This window comes from Phalacrocorax aristotelis, chromosome W (assembly GCF_949628215.1).
Source record: "Phalacrocorax aristotelis chromosome W, bGulAri2.1, whole genome shotgun sequence".
NCBI classification, from domain to species: Eukaryota; Metazoa; Chordata; class Aves; order Suliformes; family Phalacrocoracidae; genus Phalacrocorax; species Phalacrocorax aristotelis.
The window spans coordinates 1,802,258-1,826,526 of NC_134310.1; the positions used below are offsets into that span (position 1 = coordinate 1,802,258).

At 49.0% G+C, this 24,269-nt stretch overlaps 1 protein-coding gene across 30 annotated transcripts in view; it reads left to right on the top strand.

Moving 5' to 3' along the window:
- The window catches only part of TCF4 (transcription factor 4), a 240,176-nt gene that overhangs the window by 191,892 nt on the left and 24,015 nt on the right, over window positions 1-24,269 (top strand). For 21 of the 30 annotated variants that reach the window (XM_075077556.1, XM_075077555.1, XM_075077553.1 and 18 more), the window contains 5 exons: window positions 5,519-5,624; window positions 8,460-8,593; window positions 11,965-12,097; window positions 21,675-21,742; window positions 23,029-23,107. In XM_075077556.1, the coding sequence (XP_074933657.1) occupies window positions 5,519-5,624; window positions 8,460-8,593; window positions 11,965-12,097; window positions 21,675-21,742; window positions 23,029-23,107 (520 nt within the window). The remainder of the gene's footprint in view (window positions 1-5,518; window positions 5,625-8,459; window positions 8,594-11,964; window positions 12,098-21,674; window positions 21,743-23,028; window positions 23,108-24,269) is intronic. The other 9 variants (XM_075077567.1, XM_075077568.1, XM_075077560.1 and 6 more) reach the window with 1 other exon arrangement.

Below are 24,269 nucleotides of genomic sequence, written 5' to 3' on the forward strand. Positions count from 1 at the left end.
CAGCTGCAAGCATTAGGTGGTGGAGTCACCATCCCTGGAGGTATTTTCAAGAGGTGTAGGCACAGCACCTCAGGGCATGGTTTAAGAAGCACGGTAGTGTTGGGTTTATGGTTGGACTTGATGATCCTAGAGGTCTTTTCCAACCTCTATGATTCTATGACTCTATGATCGAGGGATGCTCGGCTTGGCCAGAGGCATTGGGGCAGCGCCCGCCGCATCAGCAGCGCTGCTAACTGAGTCTCTTGAATACTGAAAAATGTTGGAATCGTCTTCGCAGGACAGCGAGCTTTCCGGAAGAAATTGAAGAAGAAAAGGTGTTTGGAACTTGCAGGCAGGCTCCCAAAAATGGCAACAATGTGATAATTTTTTCATCATGTCATATTACAGAATGGCGTGTTTTTCCCAGATCATTATTCATCATCTCTTCAAACCTCCCAGCATGAGTCAGAGTGATTTTCTAAATTCAGGCTCTCTTTTAAGAATATTAACGTCTTTAAATCTATAATATCTTTTCTGTCAAATCAGAAAGTCACTTGCACACATCTGCGGTTTACTCTCTTTCGCCTTTTTGGAGACAGCATTTTCCCATTTTTACCAGTTCCATAAATTTAACCCATTTTACTTTCTGGCTATTCTGGATCAAGTTAATGGGTTGTTTTCTTTATCAGCACTTACTCACGACACTTTATGTCTCTGTTTAAATGAGGTTATCAGCGCAATTCCATCGTTGTAAAATTATCTGGCAAACGTTTTTGGACAGATTATTAATGTGATTAAATAATACACTTTGTGCTTTTTTAAACATTGCTTCGTGGAAGGATGACAAAAAGATGGGGGCCAGTCAGAATATTGTTCATCCGGTTAGTCGTCTCCTACGCTCTCTTTATTGCCTGTTGAAAATACTGTAGTCCTGATGGTACAGAGGGAAACAAATCTGGAGACTCCTGCACATTTTAACACGAGAGGAATTTCCATGCATGCTCTTAGCTAATGTCGTGATAACATGAGAATCCCACTGTGATAAAAATCTGAAAATTTATGGTGAAAGGGTGACACTTCTTCAGGAAACGGATGAGATTTTTTAAAAAGCTACCTTATACCTCCTCCAATTCTTCGTATGACTGAACGTGTCACAGCAAAATGAGTTAATTTGCTTCAGCCCAGTGGCCTCCACTGTGTGAAAATTCAGCTGTAAAACCAACAGAAGAATAAATCAAGTATCTGGCTTCAGCGAGGAAGAGTTACACCCAGTTACATGACACTTTGTAAGCTGGCATTTATTTTGGCTGGTTTTCCCGTCATTTCATGACCGCCAGCCTCTGTCTGCCCTCCCCTGCTCCTTCCCTCCTCGACCTCCAAGCTGGCCAGCGTGCCCAGGCGAGCCCGCGCCGGCGCGTGCCAAAGCTTTCGTTCAGTGTCTTTATACAACTGCAAAGAACAGGAAAGAAAAACCCCCAGAGGCGTTTGACGGGGCCCGAATCGCCGCCTTGTCCTGCTGCGAGCGGGGCGGGCGGACCGCACCTCACGCAGGTGAGGCCCAGCGGCCTGCCTCGCCGCGGACATCCCCCGCCGGCGCCGCGGCTTCAGCCACCGCCCGCCGCCACGGTTTTCTGTAAATTCACCGAAGTGCTGGCTGTGGCAGTTTGGGTTATTTCCGAAGGGTGCTCCTGGGGAGCCCCGCCGGCGTGGCGAGCAGCGCTGGCGCGGGGGGCGGCCGCAGCTCAGGCACCCGCCCCGGAGCCTCTGGCCCTGCAGCTTTACGGTTTGGTTTGACAACAAGCAGCGAAGCGAAGCAAACTCGTAAATTAGGGAATAAGTCAGCAAGAGGCGTAAAATCCATATTCGTTTTCTTTACAGTGCGTACTGGGAGCTGTTAGACCTTTATAACTCATGCTCTGCAGGTACCGCAGAAAGCTGAGGTGCAAAGCCAAATTTCCGTCAGCGGGACGGGGCCCTTTCCGACTGTAGTTTTGGTTGAGCTGGAGTCATGTCTGAAAGCAGTTAGCTTGGGGGAATATAGGAAAAAAAACCCAGGCATTAGGTTGAGACGAATGAATATCGCTGTGAGCAGGAGGGCAGGGCTGCGCGGGGAGCGGTGGGCGGGAAGGGCCCATCCCTGCCCTGGGGCAGAGGTGGCAATCACTCCTAAAAGAGCCAGGAGCGGTCACAGGGGACACGGGAGGGGTTTTCTTCATCTCCTTTCAAGCCAGGGCCCATCTCATTTTTCCCAGGTAGCTGCTCTTCTCGCGTGGTGGCTGGGATGCGCTGGAATCGTTGCCTCACGGATGAGGTGATCGGGGGAAACTCCCCAGCAGTCGGGGCGCTTTGTGGGATACCCGTCAAACGAGCAAAAGGGAGGAGAGCTGTAACTGCGCCTGACCTTTTCGCTGGGCAAGTTAAAACCACATAGTTTTGGCTGTTTTTCCTCAGAAACGTGCATCAAACTTCTATGCAAGCTTGGTAACCTCAAGTGCGACAAGTAGGGGACAACCGAGGTCTGCCTCGCTAAGAGCAAGACGTGCTCGCCTCTGGGTAGAGGGGCGATTGCTCTCACAGGTCCGTGGCACGGGCACCCCTGTGTCCAGCCAGGGTGGTGCTGGAGGGGTGGGGCAGGGCGGGGCGGGCACCGCCCTTCCCAAGAGACCCACCCCACTCCGTGGGCGCAGCCCAGAGAGAAAACCCCGCGCTGGGCAGCGGTGCGCGCCGAGGGAAAGGCCCCGAGATGTTCAGTATATCGTGATAGAGCCGAACAGAGGAATCGCTGTACGTGAAATACCGGTGCTTGGGGCAGCTGTTGTGTAAGGGCACCCGCTACGCCTCCGCGAGACGCGTCGGAGCAGCGCAGCCGCTCCGCGGTCGGCGTGCACGTCGCTTGGCTTGGAAGTGCAAGGGGTGCCCGACGTGCCTGGCGTGCTGCCTTCGATGCCCTTGTGTCCAGCCTGTGTGCCCGCTTCCTCGCGCGCTGGGCGCTGGGTATGTGCAAGCACCCTGGCTTTTCCCTACCCGTCCATCTTTAATCTTTCAGCATTAAACCTGGCATTCAGGTATCTTTTCTGAAAACCTCCGCAGTTTCTGTAGGGTTGTTCCCTGAGAGCTGCTGAACTTGCGTGAAGCAGTTTTGAAGCTGGTGTGGGAAAGGGCAGGGTTGGGAAGGGGTGCTGGGGGGAGGCATCCCCTTACCCTCCCACTGACCAGAGAGGGGAGGTTTGGGCTGACTGATGCCTCCCACAGCTCTCCTTCATCCCACCTCTCAGGATTTTCAAAAAGCCTCTTGCCTGTGTCCCCGACCTCCCCTCCCTTAGCTGAATCACAGCACTCGTCTTTGCAAGGTGCAGAGGGGCTGAGGTCAAGAGGGACTTTCTCCCCAGCCCCATGTTGAAACCCTCACTAATGTCCCATGCCAGCTTGCTTTCTGCATTACTCAGCATCCTAAAGGGCAAGCTGATCCGAAAACAGCGACACCAAAGGGGCTGATATCAGAGGTGGCATAGCTCGCAGCTGGTGCCTGCCCTGACCGATGGGTGCGGGGACCGATCCTGGGCTGGTGGGACCTCCCAGTCCCTCGCTGCCACAGCGGAGGCTGGCACAGCGGTGCCCGGCGAGAGCACATGGCAGCCCTGCTCCAAAAATCACAGCCCGGCACAGCCAAGAGCGAGGTGCCCCGTCCTGGCCAGGGCCAGCCCTGCCCGCCCCCGTGCAGGCAGGCGGCAGGGGTTGGCTATTACTCGTTATGTATTCATGCCTTTAATCCAGTTAAATGCTGACACACCAGTAGAAAGTTTGCTCCCACGATACCGGTGTCGCGGCAGCTGGCAGGGATTGCATCCCACCCTGGTGCCTCCGGCTCGGCGGCGCAGGCTGTCGGCTTTGCTCGGGGTTGGTTTGGCTGGTTGGGTGCAAATCTGTGCTGCCTCTTGTTTTACCCGTCCAAACAATCTTCAGGCTTTCCTGGGGCTCGCTCCTGGCCCCCACAGGCAGTGGGGCATTTCTTCTTCTCCTGAGCACCCCAAACCTACGTCAGCCTCGACTGAGGCGTAAGGTGCTGCACTAAGAAAGAAAAAGAAAAAAGGCTTTTGCTTTGCTTTGTAACATTAGGCTTGTCCCAGACACGGCGCTGCTGTTGGCCCTGTCTGCACGGGTGCTGTTGAGGCTCACGAAGCCAGGGGAGCTGCTGAACCACCCGGGGATGCGATGCCCGGCTGCCTGGCTCCATCCCACAGCCCTGCTCCTCTCTTGGGCTCGGGGGGGCCCCATGCAGTGCGGGAAAGTGGCTCAGCATCCCACAGCCCTTGGCTTTTTGCGCCCTGGTTTTTGGTTTTTTGGGTGGTTTGATTTATTTTTTTTTTTTAAATGAAACCTATGCTCCCCCTGCCCTGGCTGGGGGATGCTGGCAGAGGAGGGCCGGGCGCTCTTCCCAGCCCCGCCGGCGGCCGTGCTTCGCTGGTGGATTTCTCTTGCCTTTCGCTGTGACCTGCGAATGTCGGAGCAGGCGCTCTGCCAATTTTGTGATCTGCTGCCTGCTTCAAAATGGAGGCAGGAAGGTATCCATTTTCATCAAGGAGATGACAGTGCTTCAGTCTTCCTGACCATCTGGAGAGAGGCACCTCCAGCACAGAAACAAAGCGCGGAGGAATATAGAGAGCGTATAAGCAGAGGGAATAAATTGCACTGTAAATAATAACTTACGTTTATCAGCCCGGACTGGTTTTGGGGGAATTTTTGGGGGGTTTTGGTTTGTATTTAACTCCTGTCCTGGTTGAACTAAACTAAAGCAAGAAATAGAACAGATATTTTCTAAAAGGCAAGCTGCAGAAAGCTCTGGTGTATCAGTAAACAATATAAGTAAATGAGTGTTTTGGCACACGTACTAAGTTTATTGCACAGACAAATATAATAAGTCCTAAGAAAGGAGGAGTTTTTCCCCTGATGTGTACACATGCTGTGTTGGTGGTCTTGTGGAGATCCAGGTTTTTAATAGTCCTTTCAAGCTTCTCTGGAAAGAGCTTGATCCATGGGAATTTAATATCCCAAGATATGTTTGTAATTTCCAGTATCCTCGATAATGCTGTTTTTCTCAATTTCTTTTTTTAATATTTTTTTTCAGTTTGGGAAATAAAGTTTTTTACTTCCTTGCAGTGCTTTCAGTTTTGTTCTTAAGTGGGTGAAGTCTGTACGCTTTCATACAAGAAAATCAGCATTGTTTCAAGTTCCTGTTTATTTTAAGCTCTGTAATGCTCTAGGAAGAACATATGTGCATCTGTTTGTTCATTTTATTTACAGAAATACGTAGTTTGACAAATACCTTGCAAATATCCTTATTTAAAGCTGGAAAATGTCAGGCTGGAGTTTCTTTTGAAGCTTAAGATTTATTTTCCAGTCACACATCTACTGAGGTTTTTGTGTTCAGAGAGAAGAATTATGTGGTGTTGTGAACTGATTTATACTGAGCAAGGTAAAAACTCAATATTTCTTTCCTGCTTCCTGCTAAAGGCATACTAAATTAGTCTTTTTTCCTTAGGTTTATGCCCCGTCAGCAAGCACTGCCGACTACAATAGGGATTCACCAGGTTATCCATCCTCAAAACCAGCAGCCAGCACTTTTCCTAGCTCCTTCTTCATGCAAGGTAAGACGCTGCTTTCAAAAGGAAATCTATTTTGCATACATTTTCTGTGTTTGTATTTTGGTTTATAGGTAGTCGAGACATGCTGGAATATCATCTTGTGGTCTGAGGCATTACCATTAAAATGAAGACCTGTACGTCTTCGTTTGGCCATTATGCCTCTGCACATCTTGTTTTGATCCTGCAGGGAAGCAGCATAATGAATAACTTGCCAGCCTCTTATCACCTGAGGTTCTCGAAGCATTATTTTGCCAGCATGTGCGTGTGCACAAAGATTATGCGTCTACTCAATGCACGCAAATCTGTGCATGTGTTTTGTGCTTCGTTGTTTTATGTTAATGAGAAAGATTTTGTCTTATGTAAAGTATAGAGCGCTGCGAGTATGTCTGTTTGCGTGCATGTGGAATTGGAGCAACCTTTTTAAAGTGAAGCAGTTTCTCTCATTCGAGGATGGGTTAATAGTTTTCATGTATTCGCTGCTACCATGTTCTATTTCTCGCGACGATTACGTGCCAGTACAACGAAATTTGGTATAACTTAGTAAACGAGATTCCTAGAGATTGGAAAGATCCACGCACAATTAGGATACTCATCTTTTGCCACATTTAGGGCAAAATAATTAGCTTTTAAACACTTCTACACATACTCTGCTTTAGGCTAAGTAAAGGGTAAGTAAATCTGTTTAATTCAGCAGGACTGCTAAGCTGAAGTATTTGCAGGGCAGGGGACTGGATTTTATTCTATATACAGATATATACGCTCTCCGATTCCCACCCTTAGGAAGGAAAACCAAAGAGAAGCCATTTTTCTGTCCCCTGGACCTGAAGGTCGTGGGCGCTGCTCAGCGTCCCCAGGGGTGGCTCAGCTCCCCGTCCCAGGGTGACCGGGCCCGCTCCTGCGGAGCTCCGCCACGCCTCCGGCTCTTCACCGGAGGATGCCGGTGTCGGGGTTTCCGTTAGGCAGCCGCCGCGGGAGGACGAGCTGGCTGCTGCGAGGGAGCCGCAGCAGGCAGGGACGCGGGCAGGAAGGGCCACCGGACCCTCCCGACCCAGGTCCGGGGCTCGAGGGGTTCTGCTGGTCCTCCACCAGCTCTGGTGGCTCCTCGCGGGAGGGAAGAGGGCATGGCTCAAAGCACTGACCCCGCTGGTCACCTCCTGCGGTGGGCGATCCGTATCCGGGCCATCTCCGGAGCGGTGGGAAGTATGGGCCGTGACTGAAAAGCGAACGGTGCTCTTGGCTTAAAGCATGGATAAACACCGCCCGAAGAGGAACCTGCTATGAGGCTCCTATAGAGTTATAAAGCCAGGGATTAATAGACTTCTAATGGTATCAAATATTTACCCTTTGTAGTGCTTAGCCCTTCTGCGGTTTTAAATGTTATCTTCTCGCAGATTCCTATTGAAGACATAGATCTGAGTTAAATGACTGTTCAAACAGCCACGGGAAGGTGATGCTAGAAGTGCTGCTGCTGCCGGGGTGTTTGAAGTGTATAAATAAGGCAGGGCTGTAGGTGAGACACAATAATTTTTTATTAGGCCAACTCCTGCAGTTTGAAAAAGCCGACCACTTTTCCAGGCCACGTGCCCGTCTTTCAGGTCTGCTGATCATTATGGAAAAGTTACCTTTTTTTTAGTCATTTTTTGTTAAGACATTGGCATTCTTCCAGTAGAAAATACATTTCGCCGCATTATTATAATTCCGTTTCAGCATGTCTAGTTAAATGCAAAATATGCAACCGACTGTTTCACTCGGTAAAATCTGGGGAGCCCTTTTGATACTCCTCAGTGCCCATTGGACCTCGGCAGCGAACCGGCCTGAGGGATGAACGCCATGCTTAGGAGATGTGGAGGCACAAGCTGTGAAACCGCTGACAGGGGAAGCCATACAAGTGGTGCTCCTCTCTTTTTAAACAAACAAACAAACAAAAAGCCCCAACAAAACAACTCAGAAAACTTTCTGGTTGGGGAAACGTTCAAAGTTCAGGAATTACCCCATCATTTACCAAGTTGAGGCTTCTCCAGAGCTCGTTGGCGCATCCTCGTTCTGTAGGCATCAGCATATTTCCTTCCAATATTCAGACTTCTGTCTCTGATGGAATTTGTTATAATGGAGTTTATGTACTTGAGTTTATGGTACCAGAGCAGGAATAAAGCAGCAGGAAATTTCAAGCCTAAGTGATGTGACTGCAATGAAGCATTGCAGGATGACACCAGTGTTCACCGTTCCTCCGTTCAGCTTCGTTTCTATTAAAGTACATGGCTTTGTGCTAAAGCGACGCAGCCCGATAGCCCTGTTAGGGTCGTTTGGGTGGAGTGGAAGCTGGTGAAGCTGGTGAAGGGTCTGGAGAGCAGGTCTTGCAAGGAGAGGTTGAGAGAGCTGGGGGGGGGTTTAGCCTGGAGAAGAGGGGGCTGAGGGGAGCCCTTCTCGCTCTCTGCAGCTGCCTGAGAGGGGCTGGAGTGAGGGGGGGGGCTGGTCTCTGCTCCCAAGTCACCAGGAACAGGACGAGAGGGAACGGCCTCAAGCTGCGCCAGGGGAGGTTTAGGTTGGAGATGAGGGGAAACGCCTTCCCTGCCAGAGGGGTCAGGCCCTGGCACAGGCTGCCCAGAGAGGTGGGGGAGTCACCGTCCCTGGGGGGGTTCAAAGGACGTGCAGCCGTGGCCCTTGGGGCCATGGTTTAGGAGACCTGGGGGTGTTGGGTTGGGGGTTGGACTTGAAGATCCCAGAGGTCTTTTCCAACCTTAACGATTCTTTGATTCTGTGAGTTTGTGGAGGCACAGAGCCGGCGGTTCTGCAGGGTCTGGCGCCGGCGGCCAGCAGTGTTCCCTTCCTGTGTTACAGATGGCCATCACAGCAGCGACCCATGGAGCTCCTCCAGCGGGATGAACCAGCCCGGCTACGGGGGCATGCTGGGCAACTCGTCTCACATCCCCCAGTCCAGCAGCTACTGCAGCCTGCACCCGCACGACCGCTTGGTAAGACACAGGGGCGGGCACGGCGGGGCGGGCACGGCTTGCAGCGGGCAGGGGTCGGCACATCGCACCCACCCGCTCGCCGCACAGGCACGGCTTCGAGTTGTGCCGCTAAAACGTTCTCCACGCACCGTTGTGCGTTCCCAACTCTGCAAAACTGAGTTTGGGAAATCTCAGAAAACCTTGCCTTAGCGATTTTGTTGAGGCTCTGCTGAGGGAAGGAGTTTTAAGCTGAAGGGTGGCGGAGGTTGGGAAGCTCTTGGGAGCGGAGGTGGCTGCCTCTGCCTTTGGAAGGGTGGGGGTTTGGTCCTGCCACAGCTTCTCCCCGTGTGCAGCCTGTGGTTCCACTGAAGGTCACCACCTCTGTACAGAACCTCTCCCAGCGCTGCTGGGAAGTGAAAAGAGGAGCAAAAAGTCATCACGCAGACTGTTCCTTCAGCCGGAGTAGCAAGAAGAGGGTTGAGCCTCGTGTTTGTGCCCCCTTGCTCGCCCTGTGGCCGCCAGCCTCCCGACGAGCTGCACACGCCCGTGCTATGTGGCGTTTCTCATTTATGGCAGCCAGTGTCTTTCGCTGGTCTGAGTTTACAGATAACTATCTAGCATCAATTTTCTGCTTTAAAAAAAGGAGCTTTTTTTATTTTCTCCGGTACATCCTGATCTCTCGCAGGAGGAAGTTGCTGGGACCGATTCCATCTATTGTATTGGAACAGAATAAAAATGGAATTAAATCTGAGCTGAGTACAGCTTAGGGGACATTCTCCTAATATCACGGCTGAACTGATTGTGTAGAAATAACACTGGATTGCATTGATTCAGTTCATTTTGTTTTTAAGTAAGAGGTAAAGAGCAGACAGCTAAATTTTTCTCAAAAGGTGTGAAACATTACAAGTAATATTCTATGCTGTACCTCTACTTCTCATTCTTGAAGACCATTAAAAAGGAAGCGTAATGAGCAGTACAGGTTTTAAGGGAAGGAGGAGTCTGTTGCTGTAAAGTCTTGCAGAACCGTCTTTTGAGGAATAAGAATTAAACTCACTCTTGCAAACTGAAAATTAATTTGCAAAACAAATCTTTTAAAGTCTCACATTTAATGAGGTTAGCACACTGCTATGTAAAATTAATAGGAAGTCAAAAGCAAAAGAAATTGCCTCAAAAACTGCTTAATCATGTCCTTATAAAAGGCATAATTAAGGCACTAAGCAAACTTAACGTTGCTGTGAAGCGACAAGCATATATAATAAAAATTGAGCATAACTTTTAAAACCCAATTTAATCTAATTTGTTATCTACGCTGCAAGTCATTCATCAGAATTAGGTGGCTTTTCCTAGTGTCAGCTCAGGGTAGACGTAAGACAGCTGAGTGCCTTCGTGGGGCGAGTCTGCAAACATCTTTGCATTCAAGTTTGCCTCGTTTCTGAATTTCTTGGGTCTGTAACATGTAGGGGTTTTTACAAAGAGTTAAAGTATTTCTGCAATGTAAAACGGGTAGGGGTATTCCACCTAAACTCCCCAAAATGTTTTTCTCTGTAGGTATTGTTATATTTATCCTAAATTTCAGAGATAGTGAGGACAGCTGATGGAAGTTCGAGTTGCAGGTGTTGAGCACCAACGACGCTCGTGTTAGTCATTTATTATGTATGTCTGGACTGGCAGAGCCTTCTGTATTTTAGAAGGCACTGGGACAGAAGGGAGGCAGCGATACTTTAAATAAACTCTGCATCATTTCTGCTGGAGCATCAGTGAGAGCTCAGCTGGAGCATCCATGAGTGGTCAGCTTGTGGAGGAACGTTTGAGTGATTTCAGTTCGGTTCCCTGCAAACGTCCTTAACTTCTCAGTGACCTGTAGAGAAAATGCCTATAGCAAAAGAACGAAAAGCTGCTATTTATTCTTTTTACTTTCTCAGGCATATCAGTGATTTTCGAAATAGATGCAGTGAATGGAGAGGATGGTTCTCCACTAAGTTGTGTTCGGATCCCATCTTTTTCCTAAAATGTTTGGCAGCATGGTTTGGTGTCTCCCCCCGAGAAACGAGACAATCCCAAAGCAGCTCTTCGATACGTGCCACGGAACAGCCGTTCCGCGGGGGAGATGGAGTCGCTTGTGTTCAGACCGTTGACCTAAGCACTCCTCTGCTCGCTTCTCCATCACATGAGAAATTCTGTTCAGCTGTGCCATTTCAGCCGGTTGGGCTCGGGGCTGAAGTCCTGGAGTTGGTTTGTAATGAGTCAAAGCCTGAAAATGTCATTCAGACTGCAGTTAGAGCTGATGGTCGGTTTTTCATGGGTAAGAGAAATAGGTTTGGGCGATGATGATTACATTCTTCGAGCTAACTTTAAAGCACTCGATTACTTGGCACTTAATGACAAGAAATCCTGTAAAAGTAATTAAATAGTACAAATGAAGGGAAGGATGCTTTCAGCCGAGGGAGGCAGAGGGCACAGAGATGATCTTGCACCAACTTCAGTGCCTTGATCCTGGGCCAGGCACCGCCACGTGTCTCCAGCGACCCGTGTTTCTGGGGGGGCTTTGTACCAGAGTCTCCAAAACCTAGAGGTCTTCTGCAGGACCTCTTCTCTGCAGGGGGCAGTGCTGTGATGGAGATGGGAGCTGGGCATGTTCTAGGACCTGTCTGCACACAGTGTCTTACACTGATCAAGGAAAGACTGTTTGACGGTGACAAGCGACACGAGTGTAAGCTGGGTTTATAGTAATGCAAATTCAGCAAAACGTTTGACCGCAGCGTCACAGTAAGGAAGGTTTGTGCTGATCCAGCCCCGTAGCTACCAAAGTCTTCCTTGCGCTGCCCAGACGCTTGTCCCGCGCTTGTTTGGAGAACTTGATCCCGTTGGTTTTCCATCGTCTGTCGCACAGGCGCTGCGATGGGAGGGAACACTGACCCGGTTGGTGACCTGGGGCACCGGTGTGCTTCCGTATGGCACGTTTTGTCATACCGGCTGCGCACGTCTCGTAGTCAGATCCTGGGTTTAATGTCAAAAGCAGTGTGGGGTTTTGCCGCTTCCCTTGGAAGGCTTCTCCTCCAGCCAGCAGCTGTCCCTCTCAAAAAGCTTTGCTTGATACATCACCTGACTTTTCTTTCTTAATTTCTTCTCGTTACATCTCTGTGGTACCATGATCAGTTACGAACTGCGCACTGTGGGTGTTCATCCACATCAGATACGCTGTGTCTCCTCCAGAAGACGTCAAATTAGGGTAGAAAAATATGCTCCCTGCTTAGTCATAGGGCAGCATTCCGCTTTTCTCGGGGGGGTGAAGTACGACAGCTCTTGGGGCTGGGGCAATACGAGCAGCCTGCTGCCTTCCATGTTCTCCAAAGTTAAAACATTTCCCCTTTTTTTTATCCTTTTTGCCACAGAGCTACCCATCACACTCCTCAGCAGACATCAATTCCAGTCTTCCTCCGATGTCCACCTTCCACCGCAGTGGCACAAATCATTACAGCGCGTCTTCTTGCACACCCCCTGCCAACGGGACGGACAGTATCATGGGTGAGTTGAGGTCGGGCGCTGGGGCTGCCGCCCGTGGCTCTCCCTTTCCCTCATGTCTCCCCTCGCACCTCCTTATAGAGCTGAAATCAAGGCAGAGGGTTATTTGATGATATATCACAGTGTGCAGAAGGGCTAGCTCCTCAGTTGAGTAGGTGCAGAGAGAGAGCAGGAATTTCATGGAAATAAGCACGCCATAGTTGACCTTCACCTCCTTTGCTTATGCATTTGACTACTGCTGCCTCTTTTTGTGAATTAAATACGATCACAGCAAAGCGCTTTGCTTCACGGTTTGTACGGATGACGTTGCACTGGCCAAGTGCCTCATCCCACTGGTTTTGAAGTCCGATTTTATTGTCTTTAGTGATGTAATCGCCTGCAGTGAGGTGATACTTCTGTGTCATGACATTCATCTCCTTCGGCTCTTTGCTGGGTTTCCACGTGGTGTGGGGGACGCGGCGATGGCGGCGTGTCCCTGTAAGGAGGAGAGCCACCTCTGACGGTGCTGAGAGTGACTCTGAATTAAGGGCATGCCTCTGTCTACTTAAATATTTGGCAAATACTGGATCATCCTTAAATAAAGGAAACAAAAAAATATTGCTTTCCCTGTATCTCAAAGAGCAAATAAAGCTAATGAAATAATTGGTAAATAGGGAACACATCGTTGGACACATGTTTCGGATTACACACATGGTTCCGTATTGAATGACTGCGAGCAGGACTAATGCAGTAAGAATGGAGGGTGGGTTCAAACATTAACACATGGGCATCATATTTTTCAAGGTCTCTGAACAAAGAAGAAACTAAATACAGTCTCTTCTTAATCTGTCACTGTCTGAGAAAAACGTATCCCGTTTCAGGATAGCATTTCTGTGCTCAGTCTTGCCATTCCATGGAGAGTTCTTCCTTTACAGCGTATTGCCGCTTCTGTGCGTGTGACGTGGGAAAATCACTCTCTCTTCCTCCCCCAAAACACATCTAGTGGAGCCAGATTGAATTGTGTCTTCACACCAGTTATGCAGAAGCCTTCCAGGTCACATTTAGGGATGGAGAATCTTGCAGAGGGACATAAACAGGTCGCGGTGCGAATGCACCCTCCTGCCCCCGTGCCCCTGGGAGCCACCCGGAGAAGTGCCGAAACTTCCTCTGTTAAAAAAAAATGCATCCAGATCTTCATTTGGATTCATCTGAAAAACCCAGCGTGTGAATCAGAAGAGCAACAATACAAAGATGGAGATTTTTTTAGCAGCTGTAAATATTCAACAAGTAGTACTGTTGAGCTGTGTCTGAATCGAGGGCGGCAAAAGTATTTCTTGGATCTCGATGCAAGTCGTATTCTCCTCCTAAACCAGCGAACCTCCCCTGAAGTCTGGGCATGCACTGTCTTTCCCCTGATTTTCCCGAGAAGGCTGCCGGAGCTGGCCCAGGCGGGAGCCGACGCGCCTCCGTCCCGGTCCCCGGGCGGGATGCATTGGCGTAGCCCCGCCGTGCCGTCCCCCCGTGGGGACACAGCCCACGGCGAGCAGGGCTCGGGCAGGTGAGCTGCCTACCCCGATGAGAGGCAGCGGGGAGAAAATCCTTTCAGGGGACTACAGGAAGGCTTTGGCAGTGGTTAACTGTCTGCTGAGCGTTGGCTTTTTATTTTCGGAGGGCTGAAGCAGTGCAGTGTTTAAGCAACCCGTTATTGAGATGGAGCGCCTTTAGCATATGCTGTACGAGTCTATCGTACCCATCTGATGCACGTATTAATCCCACTTGCTGCTTTCACTTCTAATGACATGTTGTTTGTATGACATTATGCACTGTGACATGCAGCTTTTCCAGGAGAAACATTATGTGCATTTCCCCTTGAGGCACTGGTTTCACAGTAATTTTATTACCAGAGCAGTCACATAATACTGCACTGTATATTTTACAAGAATGTTAAGCTCCCAGTTACAGGAGGGTGGTGAACTGTTGCGCAGTAGAAGAAGAATATGACTTTTATCCAGCAATGTCACTTCCTCATAATTTGGGAAGATCATCAGCTGCGAATACCGAGATGGTGCAAGTTTTTCCACTCTCCTTAACATAGAAACATAATTTCCAGTCTGCTGTTTCAGAAAGCGCTATTCCATCAGAACAGCGTGAGTTTGTGCTAGAACTTAAACTATAAAAAGTCTGGCTGGAATTCTCTAGTAGAAGGCTCCAGCCTATCGGTTACACTAGATGCTTTGCTAGATATAATTATACTCGCTGAGATACAGATTCCTGGAAGTTTATTCAATAATCTTACGATTTACAATCAGAATCCCACCAGAAGGATGTGAAAAGGCTGCACTTCATCATTCTGTCCCTTTGCCTTCCAGCGCGGAATTGTTCTTCGCAGCAACATGCTGAGAAAGTTTTAGGAGATTAACTGTAACAATAAACACGCTCTTCAGCAGAGTTAGAATCAATCCATCAAAAGGTTGCGGTCTTTCACTTGTCTCGTGAGCGGGGGAAACAGCTCACAAAGGCGACAGCTTTTGCGGGGCATTCTCAAGTTCTCTTTTACAATCCTGTTCCCAAGTTATCTTTGTCCTTCGCATCACGCCAAAATTTGCTGATGCTTCATGTCAGTGGAGACCTGCCTTCGCAACTGGGGAAGCCAGCATTCAAGCTCACGTGTGCGTAGTTGTATTCTCTAATAACACATGCCTTTGGACCAGTTTGAGGAAATAAAGCGTAGGTAGTTAAGAAATCCTTCCTGCTTCAGGCGGGCGCTCCATCTAACTGTGGCAAAACGTGACCCTGGCCATTTCTGCAGCTCCTGCCCCTCGTACTGCCCCAGCCCAGGACTGTCACGTTAGTGAGGTTGGAGGGGACATCCCTGCCTGGTTCTTGAAGCACCGATTTATGGACCTGTTGCCCACGCAGTTGTCTAACTCCCTTTGAACCTGCTGAAGCTGCCAGCTTGCACGGCTTCCCCTGGCTGCTCGCTGACTGCCTGCTGTGTGGAGATGGACTTCACTTACCTGTTTTAATTTCTTTTCCTGGAAGTTTCGTTGAGTGTCCCCTTGCTCTTGCCTCAAACCCTTGTCCGTCATCAGTTAACTGATTGCAACCTTCCATGAAGTCTCAACTTGGCTACTTCATTCAATTAAAGCCCAATGCAGAAATGTCTGGGATAAACTGTGCCTTTCCAGATTTGGGTGAGTTTCATGGCATTCCTTGAGCAAAGTTGTTCCGTGTTTTGCATAATGTCTTGAAAGCATCTGTCCTTGTTCAGACCCAAAGCTCATCTATGCAACGGTCCTGTCTCCAGCAAAGACTCCCAAGGATTTCCTTGGGAGGAATACAAAAACCAAGCATGTATGACATTATCCCCGTCGTTCCGGTGCTGGGTGCAGCGCTGAGTGTTCAGGAAGCTTGAGATCACCCTTCTCCATGAGGTGACCCAGCCTTTCTGGAGGCTTGGCCCGGCACAGTGACATTACACATTTGTGAAACAGCGCTCCTCCGCTTTCCTTTTGCCTCTGCTCCCTCAAGACCCGATGTGGCCCTGCCTCCTCCTCATGTTCCGTAAGCACCAGATGAAAGCCTGTCTGCCCTGTTGTTTGGGTTTACGTAGCCTGCGTCATACCCCGCTGTAGCGATCCCTTTTCCAAGCTGGAGAATCCACATTTATTAGTTTTCGTCCTCTAAAGGAGCCACCTTCTGCTTTTTCTGACTTTTCGTCGCTTCTTCTCTTCCGTAGACCTTGATGCTCTTTCTTGATGGACTTACCAGATCTTTGCTTCATATCCAACATACAGGTGTGTCGTGAGGGACAGGACGGGCTTCTGGGTTGTCTCTGCTCTTTGCCCAGTCGTTGCTTGTTGTTGGGGTTTTCTTGGGGCCAGCAAGGGGCTCCTGCTGCTGCTTAACCATCAGCCCAGGTTCTCAGCTAATTACTTGCTGGACCTCTAGGTTTTCCTCTCTTTCTGGACCACTTATTAGGTAACTGAGAGCCTGCTTGTGTAGATTTATGGCTTAAGGCTTTCCCCCCCCCTCCCCAGGGTTGTTGCCTAGTGTTTTTAGGTATGTTTGGCATTTACTGCCCAGCGAGTCAGTGTTACAAGAGCTGCTTTTCACACATAACATTATATTTATTAGCCTGAATCAGGATCTTGCCATACATCACAACCTCGGCGTATGCCACGTCTTTTTCCAGGCCATGTGTGAGTATGTTGACCAGTACAGATCCACACAACTGGGAATTTGCTGGTAATACTCCTCCCTTATAAAGCTAGCTAATAATTCCTGGTCTTGTAGTCTCTCTCTTAATCATTTCTTAATCTGCAAGAATATCCTCGCTTCCCGGTTACCTGCCATTTAGTTTCTTTAAGAGCTTTCGGGAGATGGCTTTGGTGAAACGTGAGAGTACAAATCCGTTAGATTTACTGGATCTCCTGCGTCGATGTGCTCATTGTGTTTCTGAAAGAATTTAGATTTGCAAGACACGTTTTCCTCCACAAAAGCAGTGTCGGTGGTGCAATATGGTATATTTATCCATATGTGTATCGGTCTTTGTTATCTTTCCTAGTAGAGAAGTGAGATTTAAAATGTGGTGGCTCTTTGAATTCACAGAACTTAATTTTCAGTATTGGCTTTTAATACTTTCTACCTTCCTTACTTCAGCACTAGGTTGGTCTGAGCAGTCGGTTTTACACCGCAGTTAGAGGTCAGACAGTTTTGTGTTAGAGTTTCTTGAGAGCTCCTAGGAACGTCCTTTGGCTCTTCTTTATTTTTCTTTTCTATTGATTTATTTTAAAGCCTTTACATTGACGCTTCAGTTGGAGCCAATTTTTCTGACTAATCCCTTGTAAAATATCATCTGCCCTGTGGCAAGGTGGATAAAAAGAATCTGTTTAGCATTTCTTCTATTACCCTTTTTTCTTTCTTGAATTCTCCATTGCGTCTTGGTTGTTCGCAGGTCCTACCAACTCTCCGTCGTTTTCCTTATTTCCGATGGGCTTGAAAAAGCTTTTAATGTTAACTTCTAAGCCATTAAAAATTGCTCTTTCAAAGTACTTTTCTGGTCTTGCGTGTAACTTGGATTAAATATTTGCCTAAGACCCTCCCTCTTGCTCAACCCGTACATCTTACCATTTTCTTCCAAAAGCTATGGGGAAGTGGAGGAGCGCCTGTTGGATGCGATGGAAGCCTTTTATTTAGGTAGGATCTATATCTGTTTTGCATTTTTTCTGGAAAACCTCCTGAGAATTGGTTTTACCCAGAGGTGAGGAGCGAGGCTTTATAGAGTCTGAGACCCGACGGTGTTGACCCCCAAGTTATTTCAGGGCTCGTTCAGCCGGGGTTTGGCACGCGCTCCGCAGGTTACCTTGCGAATGCCCCTGCCGGCAAGATTTATAGGGCTGCTGTGGGAGCCCCGCCCGCGGATTTCATCGGATTGCTCTTTGGTGCAGGATGACAAATCTGATGCCAGCTGGGCTGGGCTGCAATCCTTCTTCCCGGCCGGCTGCTCGCGCGCGAGGAGCGGGCTCTGCACGGGCGTGCTCTGAGTACCTGCGTCTGTCTTCACGATGCATGGCCCAGCCTGGTCCAGATAGTTGTTGCCTTTCATATAAATTTTCTTCCGTTCTGGGTGCTGTTCTTGACACCAGCGGTGCTTTTTGAGCTTGGATAAATATCCTGATGGTATAAACCTGACGGTTTTGAGGTGCACACCGAAGCTGTCGGCTAAGGCTGTCCCCGCTCAGCCTTTGGGGCATCAGCGGCTGTATTTAAGTAGTGTTTCAGTGGAGCCAGTGGTGAAGTGATGGGCCAACAACTGTGTGATATTAGTAGAAACAGCTGGGTATATTCCACAGCCGTTCCCTGGGTAAAGCAGCACAGTACATTCCCTTTCTTTGTACTGATACCCTGGCTCAACTTTTCCTCCGTTTGAGGTCTGGTTCTTCTTTCTCTAGTGCCGAGTCCCAGGCACTAGTTTTAGTTTAGTTTTCTCCCATTGCTCCCCAAATCTTTGGGCTCTCGCAGCAGGCGCTCCTTGCTGTGTTTCTTCGTAAGACTTTACCTTTCTGTTCTTCCTTCCAATATGGGGTTTTCGTTAGTCACCTGCAGATTTCAGTCGTGTCCCTTACATCACCAAAACCATAGCTAAAGCCAATAATAATTTACAGTTCAAAGCATTAGTGATGTAAGAAATAAAGACATACATTAAAAAGGCAGCTGTATTTAAGTAATCCCAGTGATTTTTGGGGCATGAACACTTTTAGATCTCTGGTCTCCTTATGCTTAACTTGGCCTTCCACGCAGAAGGTGCCGTAGTTACCTTCATTTGCCCGTTTTCCCCTCTGTCCCTGGGAATCCAAACCCATGAGCGCTGGGAGGTGGGGGCAGCCGGGAAGGAGCCGCAGCCCAAAGCACCCATGCGTGTGCTTCTCCCTCCTCTGGCTTTTCCTCAGGGTTTTGCAGCCTGCAGCACAGAGCCCTCCCGAGCTGGGGTTGTGTCTGGGGCTGGCATTCGGTAGCCACCGATGGGTGTTCTTCTCCATGGATTTGTCCACTTCTTTTAAAATCTATTTATATGTTTGGTCTTTGCATACCTTAATGCAACGGGTTTCCCCATCTGACTGGACACTATGGAAAAAAAAACCCACATTTTTTTGTTTGTTTTAATGGGTGGCTTTCAATTTTCATACAGGGAGAGCAACAAACACTGATGTGAGCTTACCTTCCCCATGTTACAAACCTCTCCTGTATTGCTTTTCGAGCAATCCTTTCCCAGCGAAGCTTCGTCTTCTCTGCAACAGGGAACTTTGCACACTGCTGCCCATCCTTGAGGCTCTCCCTGTATGTTTTCCAGGCCTAACGCATTGATTTGTCTTCAAAGTCTTTCAGGAAAAGTTTAATATTCAGTATACGTGAAGAATTCCTTTGTTCTTAGCGGTGACTAACAGAACACACAGCTCAGCGCTGTCAGGTTTGCGAGAGCACGTGGAGCAAGGCTGCGGTCCCTGCGTTTCCTTCTCCCGCAGGACCGGTATAGCTCATCTCATTAGGAGAAACCAGTCCTCAGACAGACAAACGTAGGACTTCATTTTAGAATAACGTAGTTAGAGTCACTTAGAAAAAGGAAAAAAACAATGCGTGATTTTACATTTAGGTTCACAGTTCACTTTAGAGCAAAGTAACTGAATTTCTGGACATCTGCCTGGTATTATTCGAGTCACAAACCTTTAGGTTGTGATTTACAACATCAAATCACCCTGAGAAGTTGTATCTCTAGTCGTTCTAGGAGGTCTAGAGCACCGCCTGTTCTATCTGTCTTCGTGTTTCTTTATATATCTTTCTTTATGCACCTTGATGCCTGATTTCAAGCTGAGCTGAGATCACAAATAAGCTGTCATCGGCAGATGAGCACATTTCCAAGTAGACAATAATAAAAGTGAAAGTTTAACTAAGAAAAGGGGGGGAAAAAAGGAGTAAGCAAAGACGTAGCTGGACACCGGACTGTACGGATTTGTCTAACCGCATCTGGGACGCACGTAGTCCTTGAGGCCTTTCCAGAGGAGTCGGCTGTAGGAGGAACGCCGAAACGCCCGCGTTACGCGGTCAGGTTAGATGTGAAGAGGCTGCGTTTCTTGAACTTGTATGTGAGAAACAGAAGGAAAACGCTGTTCTGTGCCATTCCTTAAGTTTTCCTAACTAGACCCTGCTGAAGCCGCTGCTAGAAATTTGGGGCTTAGGCAGGACGGAGGGTTGGTAACTGACACCTCTGGCAGCAGAGATGCGGTAACTGCTAAGCAAAGAGGGCTGGGATGGAGACTGGGAAATGCTACATGGAGGCAGTGGATGAGATAAATGCTTTCAGGGTAGGAAGACTGGAGGAGGTGGAGCAGAAAGGTTGCTCTGAAGGGGCATGGCAGGGCATCCCTCGGACCAGGGAGGTCCTTGAAGCTTAGATTTTCCCTGTTGCTGCTGCTGTGGAGCCGCAACACCCACAGGCAGATCAGTCCATGTACACTCAGTTATTAGCGACTGTAGTTACACCAACGGCAAAATCAAAGAGCTGTAGAATGGATCCAACCCTGCTCCTTCCCATGCCCTGAATATTTAATTGCGTAATGCTGGGGTGAAACTTGGAGGAGGCTTTTTAATATCACTTATTAATGGCCAAAGAAGTGCCTGTGCTTGCGCTTCGTGATGCAGACGTAGGCAGTTTGGTCCCTGACTCCTTTGCCCATGGGACGCCCCCGGCTCAGAGCAGGGTTTGCTCCTGAAGTCCTCTGGGCGCGGGATCCCGTGGCCTCGTGGTGCAGAGCCTGCCGAGGGGCTTGGGGGAGAGACGGGGGGACTAGAGCCCTTCAAACCCCCCTGTGTTACGGGATCCTCCCCTGCCTCAGCCCTCGCATTCCAGGCATTAATCCAGGCTTTCGGGGGTGGTTCCTGACTCCTTATTTCTCATTTTCTGGCTGCTTGACTTAGGGTCCTTGGAGATGAAGGCAGAAGCATTGATCACGGGCAGCAGTCAGCCAAGGCTGTGCTTTTAGTTTATAAACAGATATATAGAGGCTGAAACGGGTGGGATGGTTTGCCCTATTTTTTCTTTCCTTCAGTGTCTCCTGTAACGGAGAAGTTCCAATCCCATCGCGTGAACGTGAGGAACTGCTGGCCTGCAACACCATGATTTTTCTTGCCCTAAATTTCTTACATGAAAGGTGCAATCCCATCACCTGAGAGACGTTGAAAATTAATTTCATTAAATGCTCATGAAATGTTCAAGTGAAGTCAGAAGGGACACTCTGGAATGTAATAGCATCTTTAAAACATGCATTGAAAAGTATACAAAGGACCAGGGTGACGAGGAGAAGACAAAATACCAGCTAGCTGCTTCTTAACGGCACTTTGTCCTTCCCTCGCTCGGCTAGGGCTGCCCCGGAGCGCAGCGAGAGCCTGGAATTGATGCTCGCTCCCGGTGCGGGCGCAGACTGAAACGGGGCTGCACGGGCAGGCTGAGCTCTGGGTTCCCGGCTCCAGGGACTTCGTCTTTGCCGCCTGTTTAATGTTCCTTTGCAGTAATTTTTGACATCTTATATGTGAAATATTGCCCTTGCTCATAAGTGCTTTAGAGTTTTTGAAGAAGAAAACCCTACTTAGAGTGGACTTGCACGTCCTAGAGCACAAACTCGGCACCCTCGGAGGGGCACCGGGTCTGCGCCCGCGGCAGGGGAGGCAGCAGCCCTTCCCGAACCCCAGGCTTCGGCTCGCTGCGGGCTCCCCTGGCTATGCACTTGCATATTTCCCGTATCTTTGAGCATCTTCTACCATTAGAAACCTTTCGTTCAGAAAAAGTAAGGCGGTAGGGCCAAGTACTACCAAATACGCAATATATTTTTAAAAAAAAAGGCAGCATGTCAACTTTATATTTTATCTGCAAAAAACGGAGCATGAATGTGTTTGATATCTACCTTAGCAAACAAATTAATGGTAATTAAAGATTAATTTTATGTAATTAGCATTAAAATGCAATTAAATTATGAGTAAGTGGACCAGGAATAGAAGTCTACGATGTCTTACTGTCTGTTTTTACATCGAGTCTTTTGTTTTTCAGCAAACAGAGGAAGTGGGGCAGCAGGCAGCTCGCAGACTGGTGATGCGCTGGGGAAAGCACTTGCCTCTGTAAGGAAATATTTACTTTGGAATACACGTTTACCGTTTTGAAAGTGTGAACTTTAATCAGAATTGGACGCCTGGAGTTTGCGAAGATGAACAGCAAACGGGAGAGATGTGGTCTCAGAGGACACCCGCGTGGAGTTACTGCCAACCGAAATATTGAACAATCAGTGCAAAAGGGCGTTTAAAAAGTTTTAGACTTAATTTTATGGTAGAATAGACGTGGAAAGCGGGGAAGCCTTGACCCGGTCGCGTTGACTGGGTGCCAAGGAGCCGGGTCTGTTAGTCTTTCACACGCCGCATTTCCTAGGGCGAGGGGGGTCCGAACAGAACCCAGCGGCAGGGTGACTTCCGCACTACCGAGCCATCCGCAGACAGGATTCCTTTTGAATTTGCCTTTAGATTTTCTATTTTTCATGGCAGTTTCCACCTATTCAGTTACTGTGGTTGCTGTTAAAGTCAGCAGTGGCCACCTCTTACCTGGGTAGCTGGGGCGCGGCGGTTTCCCGGCTCAAAGCCGGAGGAGACGCTGCCGCGCCCCAGCTATCGCTGCGGTACCAGTTGGCACGGGCTGACTTTTAATAAGGACCACTAGAGTTATTTTCTGGGCAGAGTGGGTTCCATTGAGTTCTCATGAGAGTTTAATTTTTTTTTTGCATATTCTTCGATGCTTCATTGAAAAAAGACGAAAAGTCAGACTCTAGTTTGCCTGAAATAACTGATACAGTACAGAATCCACTTTGAAGTGGTGCCCTGACAAATGGCGCGGGTGGTGAGCGGGGACGCCGCGGGGCGGTGGCACCCTCGCCCGGGCACGGGGCACGCGGGGGCTTTCTCGCCGGAGCAGCAGACGAGTAGTTGGAGTTTGCTGCTGCGGATTACCCGCTGTGCCAGGGTTTAACGTGCTCTGCTCCCTTTGCTTTATTTTGGCCGTTAAGGGATTTCAGCATAACAAAAAAGCAATTTTCAGGCGTGCTTTAAGGCCTTGTTCAATGACACTCATTCGTAAAGTAGTCTATGCAATGAAAATGTGTATATCTACCGTAGCAGATCCGTGTGACAATCGGAAACCATCGCTTAATTGGCTAGTGTCTGTTCCCATCAAAAGGGGTCTGTTGTCTAGCTTCCTGCATCTAATACAGTTTTGTCTTTATAAAAATATTAATATTTGAATAAGAGGCTTTTTAACCTGTCCTGCTTTCATTTAAATGAACTGAATGCATAAGAATTCCATATTTCTTTCTGCATCAGTTTGTGATGGCTTTAGATTAATTCTGTATCATCTTTTAAAGATCTATTCTCCAGATCACACCAACAACAGCTTTTCATCAAATCCTTCAACTCCTGTTGGTTCTCCCCCTTCTCTCTCAGGTATTGTTGTTACAATTCTATTTTACTGAACGTTTCAACGTATTTTTGGTAGGAGGTGCCTAAATGAGCCCCTGCGGTGCTGGGTGCGAGACGTGCATCCAGCCGGCAGCGCCAGGCGGTTCCCGTATTGCTGCGCGGCACGTGCAGGTGGCCGGTGGTCCCACAGAGATGAGCAGAGAGCTGTCCTACACGCTCTGTTTCCAGTGCAGAGAGAAGGTCGTTGCAGCTCTCGGGCAGATAGATGCATTTACAGGAAAGCAGTGGTTCTATGCATCCTTATCGCAGCTTCCCGCAGTGCCCTCGGGGTCTTGCGGCAGACGATTTCTGCCCTGTGCAGAGCGTGTCCCCGTGCCGTGGCCGTGCCCCTGTGCGGGGACACCCAAGCCCTCGCGGCAGCCTCGCTCCAGGGTGGCCGTGCCGGGTACATCTCCTCGTACACTGCCCCGTCCCCTCCCGGGGCTGAAGCAAAAGCCTGTTTGATCCATAAAATATGTCTCTGGACAAACTGAGCCCCTGTGAATCCCGTTGATTCATTTTACGCGTTGTTTATAAAACAGCATATTTTAACTAGACCCACTTTACTAATAAAAGCCTAAAGCGAAAAGATCCAGAGGCCCAGGGTAGTTCTCATGAGCATCAGGTGTTTTAAATGTTTACCTGAATATAATTCAGATTTCTTGAGACTTTTCAGCTAGAGCATTCGGCTTCTCCTCCCACGCAGCACACGCTAACGCCTTGTGGAAGGCCGCTCGGCTTCCCATCCCCTCTTTGAGGCGAGGTCTATGTCGCACTTACCCAAAGAGCCACCCGTCTCCTCTTTGTGCACGAGCCCTGGATCCTGTTAACCTCACCGGGAATCCTAAAAGGCAGCCGAGGCCGCCGGGCTCCTATGGGGCGATGCCGGCGAGAGGTGTGACCCATCCCTCATCCTCCGTGGGGCATGAGTAGCAAGACAGAGGTGGAGGATGCTCCTGGGCTCCTCGTCCTTTAAAATGGTGCCCCAGCCTCAGAGGCATAGGCCTAATAGCAGCTCTGGAGTGACGAGACCCTTTTGGAAGGAGGGGTGGAGGGAAGCTTGTGGCGGCTGGCAGCCTCTGCAGGACGAGTCCACCTCCATCACGCTCGCCTGCTGTGAAGCAGCGCGTAATGTCGGGGCGCCGTC